The sequence below is a fragment of the Elaeis guineensis genome, chromosome 9 (assembly GCF_000442705.2).
Source record: "Elaeis guineensis isolate ETL-2024a chromosome 9, EG11, whole genome shotgun sequence".
NCBI lineage: Eukaryota > Viridiplantae > Streptophyta > Magnoliopsida > Arecales > Arecaceae > Elaeis > Elaeis guineensis.
In genome coordinates this window covers 7,403,765-7,424,608 of record NC_026001.2, presented here as the reverse complement: position 1 = coordinate 7,424,608, position 20,844 = coordinate 7,403,765, and the positions used below count along the sequence as shown (strand labels likewise).

The window sequence follows — 20,844 nt, the reverse complement described above, 5'->3', positions numbered from 1 at the left end:
ATCTCTTTGAGATTGATTTATCTCTTCATCAAAGGTGTGTTTTATTTGGATGTGGTACCTTTTATTTATTCATGATTGTTTATTTAATGTAGTTGAATATGACTTTGTTGTGATACATTGAAGATAGCAATTTTTCTTTTAGCAGTCAGAATTTTTTACTGGGTTAGGGAGAACAGTCACTTGAAACTTATCTTCTGTTGATCCTCAGCAAGACGGAAATCCTGGCTATCCTTTAGACTTGTAAGACTTTGTTGATAACCAAGCCTATCAATTACTTATAATGCTATACCAAAAAGTAAGGTTTGCTATACCAGTATGTACTACCCTATATGGCGTGTACCATACCATACCGGTATTGAACCGATGCTCGGTATGGGAGGCATGATGAGACTCGGTACACTGAACCAACTTGCATACTGGATGTACCGGCACTATATCAACATGGTACCAGTATGGAGTCTGATACTAAGATGATGAACCTTACTAAAATATTTTCTTGCAAATATTGGTAGATTTTTTTAGTGACTCCATGGTATAACAGATTAGATTCCTTTTAACATTACATTTTTCATCATGATTTCAATAATTTAGTACTATCATTGCAGATCATACCAAATGCATAAAGGAAATGATTACATATAAAGGGGAAGTGGAATCTGATGCTTGGTTTTGTCGACAAAGTTGCCAACAGGTATGTTTCAGTTAATATTTGAATCTTTTGCTTTCTGAATCATGATAGATAATCAAAAAAAAAAAAAAAAAGATCTGAATTTTGTAGACAAGAAAAAGAATTATGATGGAGAGCATTACTAAAACTAGACTATAATTCTCAGAATATAGATACATGCATGTTTCATTTTATATATAACTGAGTCATGATTAATTATAAATATATTAACTCAAATCGAGGTAATACGGTAATCATTTCATCATGCCAAATTGAACATGGGAGTGATATATGATGGTCCACTGTTGGAATGCTGATAAATTTTTGGTCTTAGAAACAAGGATGTTTCAATCATACAATGTTTCAGAAGGAAAAATAAAATAAACTTGGAAGAACATTGTTTCAAATGCATTGGGCATAGCCATGCATAAATATTTGCTCAGATCGACTTGCATGCAGATGCTGCAATCAGGCATGCTGAATGAGCATTCCATGTAGAAATTGTTTAGATCTAAGAAATAACTAGATCAACCAAATGAGCAAGAAGTAGATTATAACTAGGGAAGAAGACAGTTTGGATCTTCGTTGAGCATATAGGTATATGTTGTGTCATCTCTAGAAGCTAGAGGTGGCCTTAAAGATCTGGGTAGTTGAGTAGGAAATAGTGTGAATGACTGTACAATCTTGCAGAAGAACTTAAAGTGCAGGAGTAAATGGAAAAGCAAGGTGGGCACTAGCTGGTATAGGAGGATGAATTCTAAAATGGAGTAACATAGGAAACAGTCACATCCCATACAATAAAAGCATATTGTACATGACCTGCTTAAACAAAAAGGACATACAATTATTCATAACTAAAAGTGGTGATAGTGCGATACAACTATATGATGTCTTACTTGGATGCCGATGAGGCTTCAACTAAGGTCGGAGATTGAATGAGTTGGGTCAAGGAGATCAGTACAAGCCCAACCATGGACCTTCAGACCTCTTCCCCGAATCTAACCAACATAACCTTTAACCCGAGCTCCTCAAGCCAAACCCAACCCAGCCTCAATTTTTTGAGCATGGGTTCAAAATGGGTTGATTCAGATTGGGTCATGTCAGCTGGATCAGTTGGTCAAGTCATCTGTAAATGCTCCCATGCCATATCAATAATTTCTAAAAGTAAAATAAAATGAACTAGGGATGGGAGTATATGAGTATAATGTGGATCTCAGTTTTATATAATTGAACAACACTAGCGAGATCTTGAAAAATGAAGCCGTGTTTAAAATATGTATCTTATATATTTATGTGTTTGGGTTGGGTTAGGTTGCCCGATATCACAGCTCAAACCTAACCCCTTTTGTTTTTTTTTTTTGGAGTCAGGTTGGGATTTTCTATTTTCAACCCGAACTCAACCCAGGTTGGGCCTAAACATGCCTAATACTGTCCTCTTTTTGGTTGGGCTTGATTTGTATTCAGGTTGACCTGCCTAGTTTCCACCCCTAGCTTCAAACAAAAACCAGTTAATGTGCCTCATAAAGACATGCAGCAGATTGCTAAACAACCTGTAGGATTAAAGTTAGTGTTTTAATAATTCTAATGATTTGCTATGCCGGGAAGTGGCAAGCAGATGATTTGAGAAGACTAAGCAAAAAATCTAAAATCAAAAATACTATGTTATACCAAACTTATTCAAATGGAATGCACCCCAACTGACTTTCTATTGACCATACACGATTGCAGCTGCAAGCAGCATGACTGTTCTTTTTGTTGACTGTCTAAAGGTAGTTTGGTTTAGTGACTTATTTTTGATGAAAACATATAATAGTATAATTGTTTTCTTGGAGCAATTTGAGGAGGCTCTGGAAATTTACATATATATAACTCAATCAGGACACACCAAAGGTTAGATTTTAGAAGATAATCTTTCTTGCCCGGTGGTTGTACTTCAATTCGGCTTATGTGGCAGTTCTCTTTTATTTTAGGATGTAGCAGATATTGTCATCCTTCTGGCTGTATCTCCTGGTCCACATTATTTCATGTTGATTCTGTGCTTCTGTTTTCTGCATGTACCTGTCAATGTTTAACATCATCACTTATTTTTGGTTTACAGAGCCTTCTTTCTTTCTTCTTGGTCTTTTCTTTTTCTAAATTGAAGCATATTTTATTCTTGGCGGTGCTGGCAGGTTCATGTGGGCTTACGTTCTCGTGTTGGAGTGACAAACTGTCTTGATAATGGATTCTCTTGGATGATTCTTAGATGTAGTCATGGTGACCATAAAGTTCAGTCGGCACAAAAAATTGCACTGATGGCAGAATGCAACATAAAATTAGCAATTGCCTTGACTATTATGGAGGAGTGCTTTCTACCGATGGTAGATCCAAGAACAGGCATAGACATAATCCCTCATGTCTTGTACAACAGGGGGTGAGATTCTCTTTTCTTCCTTTCCAAGTTATACAATTTATTATTTAGTTTATTTTTTGAACCTGCAACATCTCTATGAGGTTACCTACCTGTCTTGTCAGAATTCATTAAATTTTTTAAGCAATCCAAACGGAATGAGCAGAAAAGATGAAAAATAGAACAGTTCAAATTCTATTTACATGGTACCATAATGCCCTGTGCTTGTCGGACTTTTTTTTTCCTCATCAGAGAAAGCTACAGATCCTTTTTTTTGAGTGGACAGTGTCCTATGTATGCCATAGTGTTAATGGCATCCTGAACCCTTCCACTAAGCATGGAGCTGATTGAGGGAAAGTTTTTGTAGGCAGGTTTCATCCTTTTTTACATTGATTGTCTTATTGACCTTTGTGGGTACTATCCTTTTAATGGATTACCATTATAATTTTGGAAAAGAAGTATGCCACATTTTCTGGACTTGCTCTACATACTGTGAGTGTTTCACCTCAAAAGGATGGCTTAATGATAAACAGATGGTTTAATGTCATGGGAAAATAAAGGATGCAAACACTCTGGGTTATTATGGTGCACTGATACTGCCTAAGAACTAAAGGTACTTTACTAAAAATTGGAGATCATGGTGTATGTGTAGACATGGATATTCATGTGGAAATGAAAGATAGGAGGACCTGGGACAGGTATCTGGTTCTATCATTTGAGGGAATGGAGTCACATGAGGATGCTTCAATCCTGACTTGGGGCCAAACAGCATGGATGAATGAGAGATGCTCCTTAATTGGGAGAATATTTAGGCATAACTGCCATTTATTTAGGGTAATCAGTGTTAGGATTTGATGCCTCGAGATTCGATCCACATTGAGCTCACAGTGAGGTTCGCGACGAAAAACGGAGTCCAACGAGATCAAGATCATCCTAAACGGAGCTCGGACGGAGAAGATACGTGCTTTCGAAGTCGGCACGAGATCCGAGGCAGTAGAGGACCGTCGGTGGCCGGCGGCGCAGCCGCAGGCGGCGGGACGCCGCCAAACGCACGGCAACGCCGGGCCAGGCGCGCAGGGTGCGGCCCGGTCCAAGCGCACAACCCAGCCTAGGCGAGCGCACGGGGCGTTGCCCGGGCCCAGGCGCCCGACGCGGGTGCGGCCCAGGCCCGCGCGCGGACCGGCCCAGGCCCAGGCGTCGCTGGGGCCTGGTTTTCCCAGTCCACGGTCGGGTCTGTGGACCGCGTGGGCGTTTCCAACGCGTTTCGCGCGGTCCACGGCACTATTCCATGGACCGGCACGCGATCGGAGGGCATGGGTGGCTTGCGGTCTTGATCTAACGGTTTGGGAGTTATTTGGATTGGTTTAGGACTCCTAATCGCGATCTAATTGGGTTTAAGCCTTATAAAAAGACCCTGATCAAGTGAAAAGCAAGCGGTGGCCTGGTTTCTCGTGGACGCGGGCGTGGAAGGCTTCGTGCGGATACCAAAGACTCTGTGAAGAGAGAGGCGCGAGGCCGTTGAGAGAGGAGCAAGAGGCTCCTGGACAGCGGACGCCGGTCGTTTCAGAGGTTCAGGAGGGCCTTCTAAGAGAGAGAGCTTTTGTGAGGGTGAACTTTCTGTGAGGGAGAAATTGGATGTACGAGGGTTGAGGGTGAGATCTCTTGTAAAATTTCTTTTTCATAGTTAAGTTTGCATGCCCCGTGGAGACAAGCCCTTTTGTCGCTGATCCACGTATTTTGATTGTTTTTGTTTTGTTTCTTCTTTTTTCCTGCTGCATCGCGCAGTACCGAAAAAGTCTTGAGAGGGGTGTCCTGGTCAAACATCCACCCAACAAGTGGTATCAGAGCGAGACGGTACAATGATACAGATTGCAGCGGTGGTGAGCAAGACTGAAGATGGAGAAGACAGGAACAATCAAGATGGAGATCAACAAGTTTGATGGAAGGAGTAATTTCTCCTTGTGGCAGGCAAAGGTGAAAGACGTGCTCATCCAACAAGGGTTGATCGAAGCTCTCTTGTGCGAGAAGCCGACCACCATGGAGGTGCGGGATTGGAAACGACTACAAATGCAGGCGGTGAGTACCATCCGCATGTACCTGGTGGATGAGATGGTGATCCATGTGCTGAGCGAGACTTCCTCGACGGTGCTGTAGTCGAAGCTCGAGGAGCTGTACATGGCGAAGTCTCTCACCAATACTCTTTTCCTCTGAAGGCAGTTCTACCAACTGCGGATGGCTGAGGGACAGTGTGCAGGAGCATCTTAGTTACTTTTAGAAGATCCTCACCGACCTCCTCAGTGTTGGTGATAATGTTGAGGAGAAGACCAGGGTGCTAGTTTTGCTAGCGTCGCTTCTTCCTGCGTACGAGTCCTTGGTGACTGCTCTAGTGGGGAAGAGCACCATCAAGATGGACGAGGTCACCACGGCAATACTCCAGAACGAAGTTCTCAAGAGGAAAAATCCGGCTTCGAGCACAGGTGGCGGTAGCTCAGCTTTGGTGGCTTTTGGAGGAGCAGGAGGCGGTAGATGGAATGACAGAAGATCGCGACGAGGGTGGTCCAAGTCCAAAAGGGACTTGAGTAAAATTAGATGTTACCGATGTGAGGAGTTGGGACATCTAGCCAGAGATTGTCCTCAACTTAAAAATCGGACGGTGGCTGCTATAGCGATGGCTGGCAGCAATTCAGATGGAGATATCCTAAAGATATCTAACGAGGTATCTACTTCTTTCCAACAGTGGATATTAGATTCTGCATGCCCCTATCATGTATGTTGCAGAGAAGAGCAGTTTGACTCTCTGGAGTACAGTGAGGGCACTGTATATCCGTCTGATGGATCGAGCTGTGCGATCTGAGGCATCGGAACGGTCAGCTGGAGGACACGTGACGGTGCAGTGAGGAGATTGGAGGAGGTCCGATATATATCCGATTTCAGACGGAATCTTATCTCACTTAGCAGATTGAATTGGAGAGGCTACAGGATGGTAGCTGGTGGAGGAATCCTGAGGATGCTACGCGGCGATAAGATTGTGCTGGAGGGAAAGAAGAGGAGCAAAGGACATTATTACCTGACGGAGAGTCCAGTGCAAGATGGAGCTTCGGGAGCCAGGTGGAGCCCAGAGCGAGGTGGAGCTCCAGATGGAGGTGGATCGGGCACGAGACAGGAGATTCGGGAGGACGAGAGGCGACGTCGCAAGGTGAAATTCCTATTGCCGCAGGACAATGCCTCGAGCAGGTCTCAGATCAGGAGGAGCACAGCATACGACAGAGATGGGATCGAGCGGTCTGGCTCGCTCCCATGTTTGTCCATCCATAATCAGCAGGCGATTGCCCCAGGGTATGGGGGCGAGGAGATCCAGAAGCTCTCGGAGTTAGGAGGAGGCCGAATATCGAGTCAAGGTGGAGATTGTTAGGATTTGACGCTTCGAGATTCAATCCACATTGAGCCTACAGCAAGGTTCGCGATGAAAAACGGAGTCCAACGAGATCAAGATCATCCCAAATGGAGCTCGAACGTAGAATATACGTGCTTTTGAAGTCGACATGAGATCCGAGGCAGTGGAGGACCGTCGGTGGCCGGCGACGGGCCGGCGGTGCGGCGGCGACGCGGTCGCAGGCGGCGGGACGCCGTCCAGCGCGCGGGCCAGGTGCGCAGGGTGCGGCTCGGTGCGGGGCGCACGGCCCAGGTGCCCGGCACGGGTGCGGCCCAGGCCCCCGCGCGCGGGCCGGCCCAGGCCCAGGCGCCGCTGGGGCTTGGTTTTCTCGGTCCACCGTGGACCGGGTGGTCCACAACCAGATCTGTGGATCGCATGGGCATTTCGCACGGTCCACGGCACTATTTCGTGGACCGACGCACGATCGGAGGGCATGGGTGGCTTGCGGTCTTGATCCAACGGCTTGGGAGTTATTTGGATTGATTTAGGACTCCTAATCGCGATCTAATTGGGTTTAAGCCTTATAAAAAAGCCCTGATCAAGTGAAAAGCAAGTGGTGGCCTGGTTTCTCGTGGACGCGGGCGTGGAAGGCTTTGCACAGATACCAAAGACCCCGTGAAGAGAGAGAGGCGCGAGGCCGCTGAGAGAGGAGTAGGAGGCTTCTGGATAGCGAACGCCGGTCGTTTAAGGGGTTCAGGAGGGCTTTCAAGAGAGAGCTTTTGTGAGGGAGAACTTTCTGTGAGGGAGAAATTGGGTGTACGAGGATTGAGGGTGAGATCTCTTGTAAAATTTTTTTTCATAGTGAAGTTTGCATGTCCCGTAGAGGCAAGCCCTTTTGTGGCTGATCTACGTATTTTGATTGTTTTTGTTTTGTTTCTTCTTTCTTCCTGCTGCATCACGTAGTACTGAAAAGGTCTTGGAAGGTGGTGTCCTGGTCAGACATCCACCCAACAGCCAGAAGACCAGCTTTGTTAAGATCAAAATGTTGGGCACCAAAGAGAGCACATGAGCTTGGCAAATCGACAGTGTTAAGGTGATTTGTGCATGATGAAACAAAAAGTTTCAACTTTGAAGTGTATTCAACAGACAGATACTGAAGAAAGATGACCATTTGAGATGGTTGGGTTATGCCATACAGACGTGAGATTGCCCCGGTGAGGTGTGGATATAAGAATCAGATTGAAAACTAAGTAAAAAGAGTAAACTAAAGAAGGTACAAATGGAAGTTCTGCTTGATAAAAATCAAAGAAAATTTTAAGATTTAAAAAGCTGGCACAAGATGTTTTTGTAACTTATATATCTTAATGTGCTTTTATGTTTCTTGAATTTCTAAGATAATTAAGGAAGAAAGGTAAATATGATTTGTATTTTTCAATATAACCTCCCAGAAATGTTCCAGGTTATGTTATCAGCTCCAAAAGTTGATACTGGAGTAGATAAGAGGTAAGAGGTACTATTCTTCTAGGTTGAAACACTGCAGTGACAAAAATGAACTAACTAGTCCAGTTAGTTGTTCTAGATGCCATTGAGTAAACCCTAGTAATTTTTGTTTGGGTCAACGTTAATCATTCATTAGGGGTTTACTGATATAAATTTTCTGTGTATTTTCCATTAAGATGTATCCATCATTTTGATCTTTGATGATTTTTCTAGCATCAAATAGAAGCAAACATCCTTTCACATTTTTGATTATGCTTTGATGAAGCTGACTAGTTCCTTGTGACAAAGGGCTTTCTCAACTGTTGATGGAAGCATGAGGCATCTCGCTATGATTACTATAGTGGACTGCTATCTTATTAGGTTTTGGGTTTTACAATTTATATAATTTTGGCGGTATACCATAAATGCTGGCTTTTTGGAACTTTACAGTTTTGCTGGTGCACCTCTTCATGTATATTTTTTCTGTTAATAATTTTTTTCTTCTTGGTTGTTTAAACAAACGGTCCCACATTAAGTATTCTTTTAAGGTGAGATATCCATGGATATGCTTTCTAATTTATATCATGCTTGCCTTTTTTAACATTCTTTCTTCTTGTGAAAAATTTAACATTTACTGTGATATTGAATGTCAGGTCTGACAGTGCACGTTTGAATCATAAAGGGTTTTATACTGTAGTCTTGGAGAAGAATGATGAGCTTATTTCAGTAGCATGTATCAGGTATTAATTCAATTTATAGGACCAACATCCTTATTAAAGACTGTAGAGGGTTCTCTACAGATTTTGCTCATTGATTTTGGAGGTTGAAAATTGTTTATATAGTAGTTAGGTACTGTATTTTTTATCAAATGAGTGTTATCTACTTTAACAGGTTGCATGTTGCTTGTCTAGAGATAGTAACTATCTTATTATTGAACTAGGATGAGCTTCGAGAAATATTATATCGGTAAATAGAATTTCCATAACTTCTGGATCTGCTTTTTGAGTTTATGGTATCATTGCTTGCTTGCCAAGGAAAAAAAAAAAACTACCAGAGTTACCATACAAGAGGATTAAAAGGCTCTATGGAAACCTTCATTAACAAACTTTCAGTTTATTTTCTGAGTAATACCTATTTATTATGCTTGCGACTCCGAAGACTTTGATTTGTGGTTCTTTACTCTTTATTCTGCAATTGATGACTCAATATGTAGAAAGTAACTAAGTTGAAGAGAGCATATTTCATTTTAGTTTCATACCATGACTGTTCTATCTTTCAACAAATGAAATGGTTCATTGCCTGTGTATTGAAGAATAGCTTCCTTGATTATGTGAAGCAGGTGCAGGTATGGGAGCCTATATGGGTACGGGCCAGAGAAGCAGATCTCCTAGATAAATTTAGAATTAGGAAGGCATCTAGGAAGCGGATCACAAAAGTGGTTGAGCACCCTAGGTAAGTAACATTGTCAGTGGGTTGTGGGCATTAAGGAGTAATCAGGTTCTTTGTATAGGGATTGAGCTTCGAAGAATCATGCAGAAGGCAAACCTTATTATAAATCACAATTTAAAGGATCAGAACAAAGTCTTTGTCTTTACATGTGATTAATCAAATAGTTTCAACTTATTCATTAAATTGTGCAATGGATGGAAGGTAGACTGCTCCTGGACCTTGAAAGGAGGAAAAAGACAGGCGGATCTGACCTGCAGATAAAAGGACTATAAGAATAAGTGATTGAAGGTCAAAGTCATGCGAAATGTTCCTTCAAAATTGCTTATGCAAAACATTTAGCTCTGTAAATGTATAATTTGGAAGTTAACGGTCAAAAGAGTTTGCAAGAAGCAGTTGTGGTATATATGGTTGTAAGATATTTATATCCATGTACAAATTGGGAATGTATGTCTTATGGTCCTGAGGAAGTATTAGAGACAATTGAGGAAGAAATGACAAGAGTTGCATCCTGGTTAGTAGAAGATCCAAGGCTGGATTGTGAAATGTCTTGCATTCAAAAGAAACATTCATGGTGATTATGGAAGAGTTGATGTATGTTCTAGCAAACCTTGCACGAAACTTAAAAGTTAAAACTGTATGGGAGATTCACTGCTACATTTGGTTTTTATTGCTAAGAATTTGGGGCGAAGCAGTGAGGAATTTTGTGCCATTGCTTGTGAAAGGAGGTTATTTAAATTGTTAAATAGTTAATTAAAGGGAGAATTAGGGGAAGTAATGTCATAACAGATCAATCTACTAAATTACTAATATAACATATGTGCATGACTGAAGTAAGCAAACTGAAATCCTGGGCAGTATTGAAGATGAATGAGGACTTTCCTTTTGAATTGGCTAGCAACGGATAATTTTTTTATGGATATGTTTTTGTTGGATGGATGTCTAGTCAGGACACCACCTCCCAAGATCTTTTCAGTACGGCGCGATGCAGCAGGAAGAAAAAAAAATAAAACAAAAATAATCAAAATACGTGGATCAGTCAAAAAAGAGCTCGCCTCCATGGGGCATGCAAACTTCACTATGAAAAAAAAATTTTATAAGAGGAGATCTCATCCTCAACCCTCGTATACCTAATTTCTCTCTCACAAAAAGTTTTTCCTCACAAAAAACTCTCTCTAGAAAAACCTCCTGAACCCCTGAAGCGGCAGCTGTTCACTGTCCAAGAGCCTCCTGCTCCTTTCACAGCGTCACGCGTCTCCCCTTTTTTCTCCACGGGTTCGGTCTCCCTGAAGCCCGTGCGTGTCCACGGGATCACCAGCCACCACCTGGGTTCTTCCATGAAAAACCAAAACCACCACACAACCTCTCACTATTCCTAGGCCTTTATAGGCTTAAAAAACCCTTGTTAGATTAGTATTAGGAGTCCTAAACCAACCTAATTAAGGCCCCAAGCCATTAGATCAGGATCGGGAGTCACCAGAGCCATCCGATCGTGATCGGTCCACGAAATAGTGCCATGGACCGCACAAAATGCGTAGGAAATGCCCACGCGGTCCACGTGCTGGGCCGTGGACCATCCGATCCATGGTGGACCGGGATATAGGCCCCAGGCGCGGCGCCTGCGCCTGGACCGGCCCACGTATGCTGGAATGGGATGCGCCTGCGCCAGGTGCCTGAGCTCGGGCTGCGCCCCGCGCGCCTGGCTCGTGCTCTGTCGCACGCTAGGCGGCATCCTACCTTTTGCGGCCGCACCGCCACCGACCGCCGGCGGTCCTCCGTCTTGGATTTTGTGCAAGCTTCAAAAGCACGTATCTCGGCCATCCGGACTCCGTTTGAGGTGATCTTGATCTCGTTGGACTCCATTTTTCGTCGCGAACCTCGCTGTGGGCTCAATGTGGATCGAATCTTGAGGCATCAAATCTTAACAATCTCCACCTCGACTTGGTATTCGACCTCCTAACTCTGAGAGCTTCTAGATCTCCTTGCCTCCATGTCTTGGGGCAATCGCCTGCTGATCATGAATGGGCAAACATGAGAGTCGAGCCAGGTCGCTCGATCCCATCTTCGTCGTATGCTGTGCTCCTGATCTGAGATCTATTCGGGGTATCATCCTGCGGCAATAGGAATCTCATCTTGCGACATCGCCTTTCATCCTCCCGAGTTTCTTGTCTCGTGCCCGATCCACGTCCACCTGAAGCTCCACCTCACTCTGGTTTCCACCTGACTCTCGAAGCTCTACCTCGCACTGGACTCCCTGTCAGGTAATAATGTCTTCTGCTCTCTTTCTTTCCCTCCAGCATAATTCTATCGCCGCGTAGCACCCTCAGGATTCCTCCATCAGTTACCGTCCTGCAGTCTCTCGAATCCAGTCTGCTAAGTGAGATAAGATTTCGTCTGAAATCGGATATGTATCGGACCTCCTCCAATCTTCTCACTGCACCATCATGTGTCCTCCAGCTGACCGTCTCGATGCTTTTGATCGCACAGCTCGATCCATCCGGCAGATATACAGTGCCCTCACTGTTCTTCAAGAAGTCAAATTACTCCTCTCTGCAACATATATGATGGATGCATGCAGAATATAATATCCACTGCTGGAAAGAAGTAGATACCTGATCAGATATCTCCAAGACATCTCCCTCTGAATCACTGCTGGCCGTCGCCACGACAGCCACTGTCCGATTTTTGAGTTGAGGGCAATCTCTGGCTAGATGTCCCAACTCCTCACACCGGTAACATCTGGTCTTGCTCAAGTCCCTCCTGGACTTGGACCGCCTTCGTTGCGATCTCCTGTCGCTCCATCTACCGCCTCCTGCTTCTCTAGAAGCCATCAAAACTGAGCTACTGCCACCTGAGCTCGAAGCTGGATTCTCCCTCCTAAGAACATCGTTCTGGAGTATCGCCGCGGTGACCTCGTCTATCTTGATGATGCTTTTCTCCACTAGAAGTGCAGTCACCAAAGACTCATACGAAGGTGGAAGCGACGCTAGCAAAATCAGTGCCCTGATCTTCTCTTCAATATTCTCGCCAACGCTGAGGAGGTCGATGAGGATCTTCTGAAAGTGGCTTAGATGCTCCTGCACGCTCTGTTCCTCAGCCATCCGCAGTTGGTAAAACTGCCTCCAGAAAAAACGAGTGTTGGTGAGAGACTTCACCATGTACAACTCTTCGAGCTTCGACCACAGCACCGTCGGAGAAGTCTCACTCAGCACATGGATTACCACCTCATCCGTCAGGTACATACGGATGGTACTCACCGTCTGCATCTGTAGCCGTTTTTAATCCCGCACCTCCATGATGGTTGACTTCTCCTCGCACAAGAGAGTATCGATCAACCTCTGTTGGATGAGCACGTCCTTCACCCTTGCCTACCACAAGAAGAAATTGCTCTTTCCATCAAACTTGTTAATCTCCATCTTGATTGTTCCTGTCTTCTCCATCTTCAGTCTTGCTCACCACCACTACAATTTACGTCCTTGTACCGCCTCGCTCTGATACCACTTGTTGGGTGGATGTCTGGCTAGGACACCACCTTCCAAGACTTTTTCGGTATGGCATGATGCAACAGAAAGAAAGAAGAAATAAAACAAAAATAATCAAAATACGTGAATCAGCCAAAAAACGGCTCGCCTCCACAGAGCATGTAAACTTCACTATGAAAAAAAAAATTTACAAGAGGAGATCTCACCCTCAATCCTCGTACACCCAATTTTTCTCTCACAAAAAATTTCTCCTCACAAAAAACTCTCTCTAAAAAGATCCTCTGAACTCCTGAAGCGACCGTTGTTCGCTGTCCAGGAGCTTCCTGCTCCTCTCACAGCGTCACGCGTCTCCCACTTTTTCTCCACGGGTTCGGTCTCCCTGAAGCCTGTGCATGTCCACGAGATCACCAGCCACCACCTGGGTTCTTCCATGAAAAACCAAAACCACCGCACAACACCTCTCTCACTGTTCCCAGGCCCTTATAGGCTTAAAAAACCCTTGTTAGATTAGTATTAGGAGTCCTAAACCAACCCAATTAAGGCCCCAAGCCATTGGATCATGATCGGGAGTCACCAGAGCCGTTCGATCGCGATTGGTCCACGGAATAGTACGTGGACCGCGCGAAACGCGTGGGAAATGCCCATGCGGTCCACGCACTGGGCCATGGACCACCCAGTCCATGGTGAATCGGGGTACAGGCCCCAGGTGCGGCGCCTGGGCCCGGGCCACGCCCCGTGCGTGCGCTTGGGCCACGCACCCGCACCGGGTGCCTGGACCTGGGCCGCACCCCGCGCGCCTGGGCCGTGCACCCTGTGCGCCTGGGCCGCGCGCCCTGTGCGCCTGGCCCGCACGCTACCGCATGCTGGGCGGCGTCCCGCCTCCTATGGCCGCGCCGCCGTCGCTCCGTTGGCCCGCCACCGGTGGTCCTCCATCGTCTCGAATTCTGTGCAAGCTTCAAAAATACGTATCTCGGCTATCTGGATTCCGTTTGAGGTGATCTTGGTCTTGTTGGATTCTGTTTTTTCGTCGCGAACTTCGCTGTGAGCTCAATGTGGACCGAATCTCGAAGCGTCAAATCCTAACAGTTTTTATTCATTATAGCTGTCATGTCATCACATGAAAACATTTTTGCATCACTTCTGATGTAAACCTGCCACTAACGTGGTAAAGAAAAACCCTGTTAGAGCTCACATGAGAAGCTTGTTTCAGGTGTTATGGGGTGGCATTGGAATGATAAGCGCGATATGGCATTTGAGAATGATGATGATAGGTATACGGACTATTGCTAAAAGATCAAAAAGAAGTCTTCTTTAAATGATGGCAATGACAACTACTTTTAGGATGGATTTTTCCTACCTACCTGGAAAAATGTTGAAAAGCATATTAACGTGCCATGGATCTACCGGAATAAATTTCAATTTTACAAATCCAGTTGCAAAAGGGGCTTGGCGATTGTTGAGGGAGGAAGGTAACCATTGGCACTAGCAACTAAAGATGGAGCTATGTTGTAACTTTTTGCTAACAGGTAGATGAAGAGTTGTCCTCAAAAGCCTACAGCAAACATGAGCGTGAGTAGTACATGAAATAGTTCAGAAAGAAAATAGATGGCTAGGAAAAACAAGTTAGATGCAATTTAGAGGCCAATGCTCACATAAAATCCAATCAATAGGTAACATTTAGAAGTAGAACCAACATTCTTTACAATTGCATCAATAAGTATGATTGTTGCTTTTTATCATGTGAACAAGGAGAGGGACATTTCTGCAAGATGTGGATCGGGAGTAAAAACCGTAGACATCTCAGGGAAATGAGAGAGAGATGTAGGTGAATGTAAAGGATGAAAGCACCTGAAAAGAAGTAAGACTGACGGTGAGAATAAAGGGAACGGATCATGGTTGGCAGAATCATCCTGAACTACCCAGTTCAGGGTGTGTCAAATCATACCAGTGGCGAACCAAGATAGTTTCGGCTGTTGAAATGAGACATCGGCAAGAACAAGGGGATGGAGAAGGAAAAAGAGGAAAAGAAAGGGGCAGGAAGGAGAGGGGAAGTTTGGAGAGGCCACCGAGGGCCACTAGGACCACCGGAGGGCCACTAAGATGGCTGCCTCTTCTAGATTGAAATAGGGGCACTCCTCCAGCCATCTGGGGGCCTCCACAGCCCTCCAGTAACCACCGCGGGCATCTCCATCTTCTCCCTCTCCTTCCCTCCCTCTTTCTCTCCCCCTTCCCTCTCTCTTTTCCTCTCCCCGCTTCTCCCTATCCCCCACTCTCTTTGCTGTATCAGTTCAGGCTCGACAAGGGAGCATACCAAACTGTGCCACTGGCTAACTGGTATGGGCTTCGATATCTGCACAGCCAACCTTAGAGTGGATAGGTAGAAAAATATATGAGTATAAAACTTTCCCATGGTATGTGTAAAACGGAAAACCATTTCCAGGTTTTATTGTGCTAAGTGATTACATTTTGCTTTTAATGAGTAGATGGAACAATGGAACATATGCAATCAAAGATGTATTAAACTGTTGTCAAGTATAGCTTGTGATGGTGATGCTAAAAGGTGGAACATGGTAAGAAGAAGAGTAATCTTTGACGGTAAAGCCTATGTACACATGAGTCTGCATGCAAATCGTGGGTTATCAGATTGGAAAAGGTAAGGAACATGCAAAATCAAGAATATGACGAAATTGTCTTTTAGTAACTTAAATGCATACGAGTTGTGCAGAATATGTTGCAAGATATCACAAAAATCTTCCATAATCAGGACAATCTTGTCTGCACCATTGAAATGAAATCTTTGATGCAGACTGATTACTGCTTATACATTGTACTGGTGACGTCTATAAGCAGGTGGTAAGTTGGAAAAATCATTTGATTACAAAGTGAATCTTGTGTAATCGGCATATAAAGAGTATGGGCATTCCCCTTGGAAAAGCATGTATAAAATTTGAGGTACTGGAGTGCATCAGATCACCAGGTTATCATAGGTTTTTTGTGCTGGAAAATCTGCTGCATTTCAGTTATGCTGTCTTCAGATTATGCATAAACGTTACCAGACATTGCAAGTATGCTAGGTAATCAAGATTCGGAGTCAAAGCATACGAAGAAACTTTTCGCTTTATAATTTAGACATTAGTGCTTGAAACATATGACCAGCTCTACCAGGTCATAAACAACCTGAGAAGAACAAAAGGAAATCTGATTAGGAGTCATGAGGATGCTCAAGGTGATATAACCACTTTGAAGTCCTGCAGTTCTTTCCTGGACCTCCATGCCACATGATACACAAAAACAAAAGAAAAGATGTACGTTAGCCAGGTCAGCAAATTATCAAGTTGATATTGAAGTTGTAGATAAATGGAGAGCATAATGAACTTTGTATTTGCAAGCAACTGGAGGGCACTGCGATGAACCAACTTTTCCTGATATGTAAGTAGTAGTATCGGTAGTATTAGGAAGAAGTACCCGTATTTGTTAACCTTCATTGTTTATCAAATTCGTGCTCCCATCTTGATTTATGTTCTTCAAACTTCTCTCATTTTTCTTAGGAAAATCGTTCAAGTCATATTACAAATTGATTATTATTGGATTTACTGAAGCTCTGGAATTAGTATTTTAGAAGAAAGAAATGGAGGTTGTGGCGGTAGATGAACTCCATGGTGAATGAAGGAACGTTAAGATTGATATTTAGATCTTGTGATGAGGCAGCATGGGAATTCAGGCTTGGAGATTGCTGTTGAGAACCTACAGCAAGGTTTGAAATACCACGGTACAGGGACTTACTAGTCATATCATATCAGTATGGCACTCACTGTGAATTATCTGTTCCTATATCTACTCATGGTTTGCTGATACAAGGTGGTATGACATGATATGATCTGTGGTACAGTGGGTTTTCAAACCTTGACCTGCAGTAAGATGATTTGCCAGGAAAAACTGACTTAATGACCTCAGAATAAAAGGTGCATGATGAGACTGAACAGAATTGTCAAGCAGAAATACATTTTATGTAATTTTTTTTATCGATAATGATAATGATTTAATAAAATATGATGTACAATGGCGTATGATATATGTCCTCTCTATTGATGTAATTGAAATGTTGAGACCATCGAAGTACTTAATTGAAGCATTGTTTTATCATTCCAAGTTTAGTAATAGCATCAAGTCATCAATTTTCAACTGTACCATTCTGTTTTCCAGCAAGTTTCCTTTTATTTAGTAGATTCTTTTGTATTCTGTTAAACTAGTGTCAATGCAGAACATATTTGGCACACTGAAATTTTATTTTGTCTATGTCCAAAGCATATTTCTTGGCAGAGACGCCATCTTTTGCCAATGCAAACTTTACGTTTGTCATGCATCTGGGCTTATTTTTTCGTAAGAACGTCCTTCCAGCTTGTCGGACATAATTAACAACATAGCAGTTAAATGAATCCAGAGTTTCACCATAACCATGGTTATTCATTCAGAATACAAAACACTTCATATGCACCTATATTTCTCGGCAGGGTGCATGGAGTCATGGTGGCAGAGATGCCTCTCATTGCAACTTGTACCGAGCACCGTCGGCAAGGAATGTGCAGGCGTCTTGTTGGTGTAATTGAAGAGGTATTTAGTTTCTTTCTCAGTTTTCATATATATATATATATATATATATATATATATATATATATATATATATATATATATAGATAGATAGATAGATAGATATAGATATAGATATAGATATATATACATGTGTGTGTGTGTGTGTACTGCAACTCTTAACTCATCAGGATAACAATGAAAGAGAGAACATGCTTGGCAAATGTAATGCATCTATAAGTAGCTCTGTGAAATTGAAGCTTTATGAGCTGCCATTTAAGACATTGTGCTTAAACTGTGGCTATTAAATGCCTCCATAAACTATATCTGGATACTTCTGCACACCTTACAAATGTGTTGGACTGGTTTTGCCATGAAGCTGTAATTTGCATCTGTGAAAGACCTGATGGCTGTAGATTTTGTAGGTTTTGGAGTATAATGAATGACAAGTTTTTCACATAAGATCATTTAGAGAAACTCATTTGTATTGTCATGCTTCATAGAGAGCTCTATAGAACGTGCTAATTCATCCCATTATCCAGAACTTAGAGACGTCTGGTTTAACTTCTTCAAAAAACAACTTCCTCAGACTAATTTATCTGTAAAACATAGGCTAATTTCATATTATGTGAGGTCACAGTTGCCATTCTTTTGTTCGAGCGAATGCGGTATCAGTTAAACAGTGAAACCTATATAGTTAAGACTATTTTAATTTCTAGTCATTTTCCAATGTGAGTTTACTGTTCTGCACTTGAACATAATCTAGAGATGTTTTTTAAATGCTTGTATCCTGACTTATATGACACTGCAAGAACAGATGCTGAAATCTCTGAAGGTTGAAATGCTGATTTTATCAGCAATTCCGGATTTAGTTGATACATGGACATCAGTTTTTGGTTTTGAACCCATTCAAGATGATGAGAAGAAGCAGCTGCATAATGTCAGCCTTATGATGTTTCCTGGAACTGTACTGTTAAAAAAGATTTTATGTCAAGATACAGCTAAAAAATCAGGTGTGCATTTTTATTTACTAAAAGCTTATGTCGTCTAGGGTTCCCTCCCTAACTCACATGTATCTTTTCTTTCAATAGGGCATTTTTTTTTTATTATTATTTTTCATGCCATGAACATTTCATGAAGTATTCCAATGACTCATGTCATAAGCTTTTCCGGCAATGCAGGGGAGATTAGAGAATTCTATTCGCATCAAGATCAAGCTCAGAATTTGGGGGCTTTTCATGAAAAAACTTTTTAGGAAAACTGCGCAAGTCTTCCAGATATGATGTAACTAATACAGAATGAGAATTGCTGCTACTGGTTTGCCTTGATCTGCCAGTACAAAAACAAGTAAATGGTCTGAAGAAAAATGTACTGGTATCATCTGTTAATAGCCCTTTCTCAACAGCTAGGGATTATGAATACAATGATGCAAGCAATATAAATTCCTGCATTCGAAGGATAAGAACTTTGAATATACATGAGATGGATCTGTATCTTTGACAGAACAAGGTGTTCATGCTCAGATGCCGGTTGCCAATGTTTCATCTCCCACCTATTCCAATTTTATTGCGTTCTGTTTTCCAGTTATGGATAATGAACATCCCCCCTACCCAAGCTTTGACAGAACTTAAGCAATCATAAGACATAGAAATACATCACGGCATGCCAATATTCATATCAAGGACAGTATTGCAGATGTCTCAAACAGAGGATGCACAGTGAATCACTGTGAAGGTGGTGATGGTGAACCTAAAAGTACTATTAAGTGACAGAAGTTACATATGGAACAGTGTGAGACTGGCTGAAAATTTCCTTCGTTTGGAAACTCCTGACTTGAATAAGTTGATACTGGGTGAGCTTGATAATACTGGAAGTCTGGAAGTTTTGTAGATGACTCCTCCAGCATATGCAAACATAAAATATGTGGTTCTTCTGGTGAAAGCCTTCCAGTTGCCATTGTATGCATCACAAGGAGCATCAATGTTGATGCTAATGCTGCAAGCCTTTATGCATCACCTCATCAAGAGCATGCAAGTGAGGATACCAATCAAGCAGGGAAAGTTTCATTATCAGGATGTGCTTCCAGATGTCAAACAATGTGTGATATCTGTGGAAAAGGATTTAAGCTTGGAGAAAGAAGTTTTCTAAACTTGTAGGGAGACTATGGAGCGAAATATCTAAGATTAATGAAAATAGTCTTGCAATTCTTGAAAGAATGATTGCATTGGACTCCACAGAAATGAAAGATCTCTCAGTTCTTTGCTGAAGAATAGCAGAAAACTGGTGGAGATTGTTCACCATATTGAGCTTCTTCAGCTGAGATTGTGAGCTTCGACAGAAATGGTTATTAAAAATGTAAATCTCCTGCCCATCTAGGTAAGCCGATGAGGAAATCTCTCAAAATGTAAAAATGCTATTCTTTTTTTTGGCTGGAGAAATATGATGCAAGAAAAGAATTACATGGCATAAATAGCTGCTTTGGACTGAACAAAGAAATTGTTGTTTGAATCTGCATTGTAAGCATTGCCAACATCAAGACAACCTGAGTATTCTGCTGCATTTGTCTTCTTTGTTTGCAAAGGGACATTAGAGTCAGATGGTTTATATGTGTAACAGTATTGACTTTCAGGTTGTTCCCAAGGAACATTCTCTGAATTAGATAATCAGCAACAGCATAATAATCGTGCAGTTTCCAACACTACTGTGAAAAGTTGTACAAGTTTGTGCAAGATTCATGCTGTCTGTTGGGGGAGTGGGATGGTGGAGAATCAGTGAGAAAAGTTTGCTTCATTAGGCACTGCTTAAAAAGTTTAGAACTAAAAAGGATGACAATGTTTTAAATTCCATTGGATAGAACTATCCTGGTTTTCTCATGGAAGAAGATGCACAGCGGTCCTATCCCATCTTGGCACTTGTGATGGGGAATGTTCCGAGACATGTCAGATGGGATGCTAGGATCATGCCAGGATGGCCTGCTCCTGGAACTTAGGATGGTACCCAGTTTTAGCATCTTGTAGGATGCCCCAGTGGAGTTAAAACCATGATCAAGATTTTCTAAATTTAGAGGTACCTGGTTACACTTCCTTACTGCTGAGTTGGTACTACTGATGTTATAACACCAGCTTAGCAAATGGATATGGGTTCTAGTGCAGTTTCGTAAATTTAGCAGACATGACAAATTAGAGCTGACCAAAGTACAACCAAATTGAATGGATGCATGACTTCATTAGTAGAATATATATATATATATATATATATATATATATATATATATATATATATATTTGATGTTAACTGATAAATCAGTTTTCTGAGTATGATAGTTGCTTGCTTAGTTATGAATGAGTGGTCTTTCATGGTGTGGCAGGATATGTGAGTACTTTTATTAGAGCTGTTTTCTTTCCTATATAATGTCTCCAAT

At 42.4% G+C, this 20,844-nt stretch overlaps 1 protein-coding gene across 1 annotated transcript in view; it reads left to right on the top strand.

Moving 5' to 3' along the window:
* Positions 1 to 20,639, top strand: part of LOC105051906 (uncharacterized) — a 31,402-nt gene extending 10,763 nt beyond the window's left edge. Inside the window, exons 4-9 of the mRNA XM_073243723.1 lie at positions 606 to 691; positions 2,839 to 3,080; positions 8,562 to 8,648; positions 17,348 to 17,447; positions 18,241 to 18,436; positions 18,605 to 20,639. Coding sequence (XP_073099824.1) covers positions 606 to 691; positions 2,839 to 3,080; positions 8,562 to 8,648; positions 17,348 to 17,447; positions 18,241 to 18,436; positions 18,605 to 18,678 — 785 coding nt within the window. The 3' untranslated portion in view covers positions 18,679 to 20,639. The remainder of the gene's footprint in view (positions 1 to 605; positions 692 to 2,838; positions 3,081 to 8,561; positions 8,649 to 17,347; positions 17,448 to 18,240; positions 18,437 to 18,604) is intronic.
* Positions 20,640 to 20,844: the final 205 nt, after the last annotated feature.